At 45.2% G+C, this 10,164-nt stretch overlaps 1 protein-coding gene across 1 annotated transcript; it reads left to right on the forward strand.

Annotated features, from left to right (window-relative positions):
• Positions 1 to 770: 770 nt before the first annotated feature.
• On the forward strand, positions 771 to 9,417 carry dnajb4 (DnaJ heat shock protein family (Hsp40) member B4). Its single transcript, XM_084326869.1, has 3 exons — positions 771 to 1,277; positions 2,313 to 2,908; positions 8,147 to 9,417. Exons 1-3 carry the CDS (start codon positions 1,067 to 1,069, stop codon positions 8,375 to 8,377), a joined length of 1,038 nt encoding a protein of 345 aa, XP_084182995.1. The 5' UTR covers positions 771 to 1,066; the 3' UTR covers positions 8,378 to 9,417.
• The last annotated feature ends 747 nt before the right edge of the window (positions 9,418 to 10,164 follow it).

Consider the following 10,164-nt stretch of genomic DNA (forward strand, 5'->3'; position numbering starts at 1 on the left):
GATGTCGCTGTAGCGCAGAGCAATAGCGGTATCTCCATCCCCATACTTTCTTTGCCCTTTACACATTTTGAGTGCCACTGACACATTTTGCATTATAGATTGGAGGAGAGGGCGGGGGACGGGGGGAGTATGCAAAATGGAAAGAAATTATATTGGTGATCTGTAAATAAAATAAAATACAATCAAATCAAATAAATCCTAAATGCAATGTAATAATGGTGACTGACTTAGTACAATAGATGGAATAGTCCAGACCAGGGCATGCTTGGGGTCACTCTCTCACTCACATACACTGTATACTGTGTACACAGTACACACACACACACACACACACACACACACACACACACACGACGTACATGGACTAAACATAATTATCTTACTCACACCCTCTCTCTCTCTCTCTCCCTCCCTCTCTCACTCACTCTCTCACTCACTCTCTCTCTCTCTCTCTCTCTCTCTCTCTCTCTCTCTCTCTCTCTCTCTCTCTCTCTCTCTCTCTCTCTCTCTCTCTCTCTCTCTCACACACTCATACCTATGTGGTCGGTGCCAAGTTCACAACAACTCAATAGTTATATTAACCGGGGTTATTATCATTCGGAATCGGAAATCACAGTCATGATGATCACGATGACGATCACGATGATGATACGCCTACACAGAAACTCATATATATATATATATTTTACAAGAGTGCCCAGTATGGTAAATGACGTGCCTCAGCATTTACTTTCTAGAAACAGCCCCTGAATTCCAGTGCTCGGTCCGGACGCAAGGGAGGGCGCAATGGCTATTTAAAGAGAGTCATAGTCGGGGTGGATAAATAACACAGGGTCCACAGCGTTGACTAACCGCCTTCAAATGACCACCAGCCCCTCCGGCTGACGCTCTTATTGTTTATTATAATAACAGAGAGAGCGCGCGCTGTACTGTAGTGTACACCACTTGACGTTGACGCCATATCAAATACCTCTCCTTGGATTTTATGTCCCTGTAGGGACTGACAGCCCGTCGACTATACCGACTGTACTTTTGCTCTTCGGTGTGGAGCCGCTTTGGGGGTGAAATGGGGAAAGATTATTATAAAATACTCGGGATCTCTAAAGGAGCTGCGGACGAGGACATCAAGAAGGCATACAGAAAGCAAGCGTTGAAATGGCACCCGGATAAAAACAAGGCAGCCAATGCTGAAGATAAATTTAAGGAGATCGCCGAGGCATACGAGGTCCTCAGCGATCCGAAGAAAAGGGAAATTTATGATCAGTATGGAGAAGAAGGTATAGTGGTTTCTTGTTCTAATACTGTTCTGTGACACGACTGTGTGGTGGTGGGACTGCTATTAATATATTCGGCTTAGGATATGAAAATTATAGAGTCATGTTGGTATGATGCACGATAGAATCGAAGTTCCCTTCACCATACGAGGGAATTAAACATATGCAGTTGGTTAGAAAACCACATGGCAGCAATGAATGTACTTTTTTATTATTATTTTTTATTATTATTATTATTATTATTATTATTATTATTATTATTATTATTATTATTATTATTATTATTATTATTATTATTATTATGGGGGAATACAATCTTTATTCCCTGAGATGTCTCCCCCTATTCCTGTTGATATAGACAACGGTCTGTCTCTGTCTCTATCAGACATCTTGTCTTGTTATAAAAAAAGAATAAAAAGAAAAGAAAAAAGGGGATTGCATTCTGCTGAAGGCTTTAATCATGATAGTGTTGAACTGTGCTGAATGGTATATGCATGCATGTCAGTGTGTCTGATCCTGAGCCAGGCCTGGGCTATATATTCTACCTTTATCTTCCATCAGTGTGATCTTATTGTGAGGGTTTTGATATTGTGAATTGTGATGCACAATTTTATTGACAAAATCAATGTTAAAAACCCATATATCCAGTCAATTCTCTCACAAAATGAGTTCTGAAATGATGAGAATGTCAGCTGAAGTTTGCTTTCACAGTTTCCATTACCGTGCACTTATTTACGGGTGAACGGCAACTTAAGATGCGATTTCCCATACCTAAGGTATCATGACACAAAAATCAGATGATAGTGGTCTTTATTTTTTCCCTATATCGGAGGTAAGATTGGGGGGGGGGGGGGGGCAAATTTGATCTGGGAAACCTAGTGACCTGTTCACACGTAACATCTGTTCTAAAGACAAATGTAATGAAACGCCACTGCCAGTGTCACAATGCCTTTGTAACATCCGTGCGCTGTGTGTGAAGACAAGTTGCATGTTAAGAGTAACAATGACGACTAAGGAACCCTTTCTGTTGCCCCTCAGGACTGAAGGGTGGAGGAGGACCCACTGCAGACGGCCAGGGCAGCAACTTCACCTACACCTTCCACGGCGACCCCCACGCCACGTTCAACACCTTCTTCGGCGGCGCCAACCCCTTCGAGATGTTCTTCGGGCGCAAGGCCAACGGGCGTGGCGGCGGCGGCGACGACGCCGACGACATGGACGTGGACGGGAACGACCCCTTCGGCTCCTTCACCGGCTTCAACATGAACGGGTTCCCCCGCGACCGGCACGTGGGCCTCGGCGGGCAGCAGCGACGGAAGCAGGACCCGGCGATCCACCACGAACTCAGGGTCTCCCTGGAGGAGGTCTTCCACGGCTGCACCAAGCGGATGAAGATCTCCCGCAAGCGGCTGAACCCGGACGGCAGGACCATGCGCACAGAGGACAAGATCCTCACCATCGAGATCAAACGGGGCTGGAAGGAAGGGACCAAGATCACGTTCCCGCGGGAGGGAGACGAGTCGCCCAACACCATCCCCGCCGACATCGTCTTCGTCATCAAGGACAAGCCGCACCAGCACTTTAGGCGGGAAGGCTCCGACATCCTGTATCCTGTGCGGGTCAGCCTACGGCAGGTGAGGCAATATCTCCCCTCCCCGGACACCCACATCAACCAAGCACTGGTATAGGGAGGGACGTAGTAGGAAACTGATGGATCCAGAATGAAACTACATTTAGCGGAGTTTAGAAGAGTTGCTTCAATGATGGGTCTGCATGCTGCAATAACAGTCACTCAACAAGGACATGTACTGTGTATAGTGTCATAGATGCGAAGCAATTGGGGCTTTGAGTCACTCACTCTATAATGGCCGGTCCACACCGCATACCTCAGCAGTGTGTGTGCCCACTGTGCCCCACAGAACTTCTTGCTTTTCATTTCGACCGGACATGTTACAGGTTAGATCAGCCACACAGTGACCATGTTAACAGGTTAGAGCAGCTACACAGTGACCATGTTAACAGGTTAGAGCAGCCACACAACCAACAAACTCGATTCTTGTACCGGATCTCCTCACTGGTAAACAAGAATATTGTGTGTGCCCACTGTGCCCCACAGAACTTCTTGCTTTTCATTTCGACCGGACATGTTACAGCTTAGATCAGCCACACAGTGACCATGTTAACAGGTTAGAGCAGCTACACAGTGACCATGTTAACAGGTTAGAGCAGCCACACAGTGACCATGTTAACAGGTTAGAGCAGCCACACAGTGACCATGTTAACAGGTTAGAGCAGCCACACAGTGACCATGTTAACAGGTTAGAGCAGCCACACAGTGACCATGTTAACAGGTTAGAGCAGCCACACAACCAACGAACTCGATTCTTGTACCGGATCTCCTCACTGGTAAACAAGAATACCCTGAAGACTCTAGCAGGAGCACTCATTCAAGGGTACTACGACTATGCTTGCACCTCATGGTACCAAAGCACCTCAAAGGCGCTAAAAACAAAATTACAAACATCTCAAAACAAACTGGTCAGACTACTGCTTGACCTTACTCCTAGAACCCACCTCACCCCTGCCCACTTTGACAACCTAGGATGGCTTAGAGTAGACGACAGAGTACAGCAACTTGCAATGGGCCTGGTCTACAAGATACACTACACGACCAAGGTACCCATGTACATGTCAAAATACTTCCCAAAGGTCAGTGAATACCACGATCACAACACCAGAGGGAGCTCCACAAATCATGTTAAACCCAGATTCGGCTCAAACAAGGGACTAAACACGTTTCGCAATTATGCCACATCAATGTGGAACGCCCTACCCAAAGCTGTAAAGGAATGTGAATCACTACCCACTTTCAAAAACACTCTCAAAAAACACCTAAGGGAGACTGCAACTCGAAACTGGCCCCTGTAAATGTCCGAACACAACCCCCTCCAATGTACAGTAAATTACCAAGTATGGTCTTGTCAATAATCCAATGTACAGTTTTGTTTGTACAGTTGTACAGTGTCCCCCACCCACCCACCCCTCCCAGCCACACAGTGACCATGTTAACAGGTTAGAGCAGCCACACAGTGACCATGTTAACAGGTTAGATCAGCCACACAGCCCATGTTAACAGGTTAGAGCAGCCACACAGTGACCAACAGGTTAGATCAGCCACACAGCCCATGTTAACAGGTTAGAGCAGCCACACAGTGACCAACAGGTTAGATCAGCCACACAGCCCATGTTAACAGGTTAGAGCAGCCACACAGTGACCATGTTAACAAGTTAGAGCAGCCACACAGTGACCATGTTAACAGGTTAGAGCAGCCACACAGTGACCATGTTAACAGGTTAGATCAGCCACACAGTGACCACGTTAACAGGTTAGAGCAGCTACACAGTGACCATGTTAGCAGGTTAGAGCAGCTACACAGTGACCATGTATTAACATGTTAGAACAGTGACCATGTTAACAGGTTAGATCAGCCACACAGCCCATGTTAACAGGTTAGAGCAGCTACACAGTGACCATGTTAACAGGTTAGATCAGCCACACAGTGACCATGTTAACAGGTTAGAACAGTGACCATGTTAACAGGTTAGAGCAGCCACACAGCCCATGTTAACAGGTTAGATCAGCCACACAGCCCATGTTAACAGGTTAGATCAGCCACACAGTGACCATGTTAACAGGTTAGATCAGCCGCACAGCCCATGTTAACAGGTTAGATCAGCCATACACATCCTAGAGATTCGATGCAGAGCCTATTTCTAGCGTGAGGCAGTGAAAATGCTCTGTTGATGATGCTGTCTGTGTGGACAGTATCATGCGTGGGAGTCGCTGCAGACCACCTAGACAGCCGCCGAGGAGTTTGTCCCCTTCCCCTCTGGCAGGAGATATAGGCTCCCCAGGCTAAAGAGCAACAGATTTAAATTTTCGTTCATCCCCAGGGCACTAAATGCACTTAACTTCCTTTAAAATAACAATAATGCATTTTCATTTTCCTTTTCTTTTTCCTGGTTGGATTCTGTAAGATGTGATGTTTCTTGTGTTGTGTTATTTGTTGTTGCTGTTGTTGTTGTCTCTACCACTGCTGCAAAGCAAATTTCCCCTTGAGGGACAATAAAGTCTGAACTGAAGTGTGGACCGGCCATCATACAAGATACAAGATTCCTTTATTGCCACACAACCAGGTTGGTGGTATTTGTGATCGGTACTGAGTGCTGGCAGTGTGGACCAACCATTACTGGCTTGATTGGCAGATCTCTAAGAGCTAGGTGACTTGCTATCTGGCTGGATGTTCCTCTTGTCTTGGTGTGAAGGTGATGCCAGTGTGCCGCCGGGAGTTAATTAATTGCTGTATGACTCAGGGAGTTAGTGACAGGATCAGTCATAGAGGCGCTTCACGTGCTAATAAGAAGTGACTAGTTGCCAGTAGTGTAGTGGTAGTTGTGGAGACGGTATACAGTTGAGTGTAAATGGGGGATCATCTTATATATTTCAATGATAATAGGCTGTCAGGCGACTACACTATTAAATGGAAAAAGGGGTGGATATACTCCACGTCCTTGCATGTACCCTCGACTACAGTACCGGTGAACCTCCCTAAAAGCTGGTCTCTCCGACAGGTGTAGGCCTACCGGTTGAGAGTGGTATTAAAATACGGCCTCTTTGGGGAGCTAGTTATGTAAGTTGGATCACGAACAGTGAGAAATAGGAGCTGCAGAGACTGAGGCTTGCCCACCCCCACACACAAACACACAAACACACACACATACACACACAAACACACTGTGCAAGATGTACTTATATGGTTTCTCTCAGTCTCCCCTAAGGATTACGTCTGGTTCTCAGCACTTTGGCTCAGAGTGTTTTGACTGCTCTATAAGAAAGCTATGCCAGGCCCGCTACACCAGTTGTCATGGAAGGCTGACATTAGTCGCGCTGGGGAATCAAGCGATGAATTAGGCTCAATGTAAATCACACCGTTGGCTACCAATCCCAATGAGACCCCCGTGGTTTTGTGTCACTTCTACAAATCATTCCAAAAGCACCTTGTTAAGTCGTGCTAAAAACAAATCTGAGGCTATAAAGCAGAGAAATGACAGGGTAGCCATACAGTCACACAGCAAACACATCTCCCCAAGTGTTTTGAACTCATCAGTCATCACTCCTCTCTCTCCTCTCTCTCTCCTCAGTCTCTCTCTACCCTCTCTTGCTCTCCTCTCTCTATCTCTCTCTCTTCACTTCTCCTCAGTCTCTATCCTCCCTCTCTCTCTTCACTTCTCCTCAGTCTCTACCCTCTCTCTCGCTCTACCTTCTCTCTCTTCACTTCTCCTCAGCTCAGTCTCTATCCCCTCTCTCTCTACCTTGATTGAAAATTGTATTAACAGATTGCAGAATGGGTACAATACAGTACAGCTCAATACACACAATTGTTAAGGGGATGCAGACCAGAGAAAGACTTTCGTCTTGTTTACACCAGGGTCCCCCATTTTCAATTCATAACATTTATGACATACATGACATACCGATATACAGTACTGTTACATCCAGACATTTATGACATACAAGATATACAAATATACAGTACTGTTTATTTACAGACAGAGTTTCTAAAAGAGAATATATGCCATTTGAGGGGGAGGAAACTGTACATTGGGTTGGATATTTACCGGGGCCAGTTTAGAATTGCGGCCTCCCGTAGGTGCTTTTTTAGAGCGTTTTTTAAGGTGGGTAGGGATTCACATTATTTTACGGCTGTGGGTAGGACGTTCCACATTGTTGTGGCATAATTGCTAAATGTGTTTAGTCCCTTGTTTGAGCCGAATCTGGGTTGAACATGATTTGTGGAACTCCCTCTGGTGTTGTGGGCGTGGTATTCACTGACCTTTGGGAAGTATTTGTACATGGGTACCTTAATGGTGTATCTTGTAGACCAGGCCCATTGCAAGTTGCTGTACTCTGTCGTCTACTCTAAGCCATCCTAGGTTGTCAAAATGGACAGGGGTGAGGTGGGTTTTAGGAGTAAGGTCAAGCAGTAGTCTGACCAGTTTGTTTTGTGATGTTTGTAATCTTGTTTTAGTGCCTTTGAGGTGCTTTGGTACCATGAGGTTAGGTTTAGGTTAGGTTTACTTTATTTGTTCAAGGGGGACAGTGTACATTAATAAAACATTTTACAAATGTAAATGCACCCAATTTTAGCCAAAAGGCTCATTTCCATTGGCATTTGGCAGTCCCCCTGCCAGAAGGTACAGGCTAAAATCCTGTGTAAAAAAAGGGTTAGCAATAAAAACAGAACAGGTGCAAGCATAGTGGTAGTACCCTTGAATGAGTGCTCCTGTTAGAGTCTTCAGTGTATTCTTGTTTACCAGAGAGGAGATCCGGTACAAGAATCTTGTTCGTTGGTGGACTTTTTTGATTACATTGGTTGCCATTTTGTCACAAGAAATATTTGCCTCTAGGATGGAACCCAGGTATGTAATTTCATCTTTCCTTGTGACAATATTGTCACCCACTGTAACAGAGAAGCCGTTGGCCTCTCTTCACTTCTCTTCAGTCTCTCTACCCCTTTTCTTTCTCTCCTCTCTCTCTCTCTACCCTCTCTCTCTCTTCATTTCACCTCCTGAGTCTCTACCCTCTCTATCTCTCTCTCTCACACACACACACACACACACACACACACACACACACACACACACACACACACACACACACACACACACACACACACACACACACACACACACACACACACACACACACACACACACACACACACACACACACACACACACACACACACACACACACACACACACATAAGTGTTTTGAACTCATCACCATCAACCTCCTCCCCCCGCTGCAGTCGCTGTGTGGATGCTCGGTGACCGTGTCCACGATAGACGGGAAGACGTGCAACATGAAGATCACAGACGTCATCAAGCCCGGGATGAGAAGGACAGTCTCGGGACAGGGGCTCCCCCTCCCCAAGACCCCAGAACAGAGGGGGGACCTGGTGGTGGAGTTTGACGTGAACTTTCCAGAGTCTCTCCCCACCAACGCCAAGGATGTGCTGAAGCGCCATTTACCCACCTAGGTTGAAGGACGCGGACAGAAACATGGGGTGATATCAGCATGCCAGCGCTTATTCTCTCTCTCTATCTCTCTCTCTTCACTTCTCCGCCATCTCTACCCTCTCTCTCTCTCTTCACTTCTCCTCAGTCTCTACCCTCTATCTCTCTCTCTCTACCGTCTCTCTCTCTCTTCACTTCTCCTCCTCAGTCTCTACCCTCTCTCTCTCACACACACACACACACACACACACACACACACACACACACACACACACACACACACACACACACACACACACACACACACACACACACACACACACACACACACACACACACACACACACACACACACACACACACACACACACACACACACACACACACACGCGCGCACACACACACACACACACAAGGACAATGCTGACATTTCACAGATGGAGCCCTATCTTGAATGTGCAATTTCAATTTTTTATCTATTCGGTGTTTTTTACAAATACCATGCATGCCGCGCAGTGACAGGTGTTGATATCTGAAAGTAAACATGTTATGTATGTGGGTGCTCTCCACGTTCACTTTGAACTATTTGATTTGTGTTTGTTTGTGTCATTATGTCAACATCGATTAGCCTATATTCTATAAAGCACAAGGCATTTTTTTGAGCCAAGGGGAAAGAGATATGAAGGTGGAGACAATTGCCAAATGACCCAGATAATCTCTGGGGTAAATTGCAGTGTGCAAAACAATTTTCATACATTTCCATTTGCCTTCGGATTTAACAGACACTTTTAACATCGATGACATATGACATTGTCTGCAAGTTTCTTTTCTCATGAAGAAACACGAATGGCCATTAAGAGGTCCTTTTCATAGTATTACATGTGTATGTACTGTATATATGTTCAGAGGAGAGTAACCTGAGGAAAGCTTATAATTTCATAAGATTTTGTACTAGTTTTCGAAGAAGTACACTGAAGCGTATAAAGGAACTGAGCTACTATCATCATATGTACTGTATGTTTTTTGAAAATATTCATCTTGAACTTTGAAATAAACATTTACACGTCAATTGAAAATCGATCAGCTATTTGAAAAAATAAAAATATAAAAAAATCTTTAAAACAATATATTTTAATATCCAAAATGTGAATGCCGATTGAGATTTGTAGATCTGATGTGTATAATTCACATTAAAATATCAATTGATTACATTTTTTCCTTAGGCCTGCTGTTTAGAGGTACTAAATTAAGCCAAATGTGTGTGTAAATATAGGCCTCAGCTCCCCCAGCTGCTGCCTGCTGACTGCCAACACGGAGACCTATGCCTTGTCCCACCAGGGGACGCCACATCACTCACCACGGCTCACAGGCCTGCAGGGCTGGTGGTGGTTAGAGGGAGAGAGGGCCCCAACTACTTGGTCGGCCAAAGTTGCCTGTGTTGTTTTCCAAGTGCACTGTGGGAAATTCTAATTTAAAAGCCCCAAAACAGCTTAGGTTTTGTGGGTTGATCCATTTGGTTGATTTTGAAAATCATAATTTCAGCCACGTGATTCCAGACCAACCCAGTGTACAGAAGAGCTCCTTATAGGCTACGAGAAAGACTCACTTTGTCCAGCATTGTTTTGTATGTGTGGGAATAAGATGAGATACGATAAGATATTCCTTTATTGATCCCCTTGGGGAAATGTGGGTGTCATAGCAGCAGGGGGGAGGGGAGGTACAGGTATGGGCAGAGTAATAGTAGAAAGACATAAATATAGGCAATCAAATTAGATCTGAGTCTAAAAATATCAGAAGAAAATAAATAGTG

The sequence above is a fragment of the Notolepis coatsorum genome (assembly GCF_963971535.1).
Source record: "Notolepis coatsorum genome assembly, chromosome: 13".
Taxonomy (NCBI): domain Eukaryota; kingdom Metazoa; phylum Chordata; class Actinopteri; order Aulopiformes; family Paralepididae; genus Notolepis; species Notolepis coatsorum.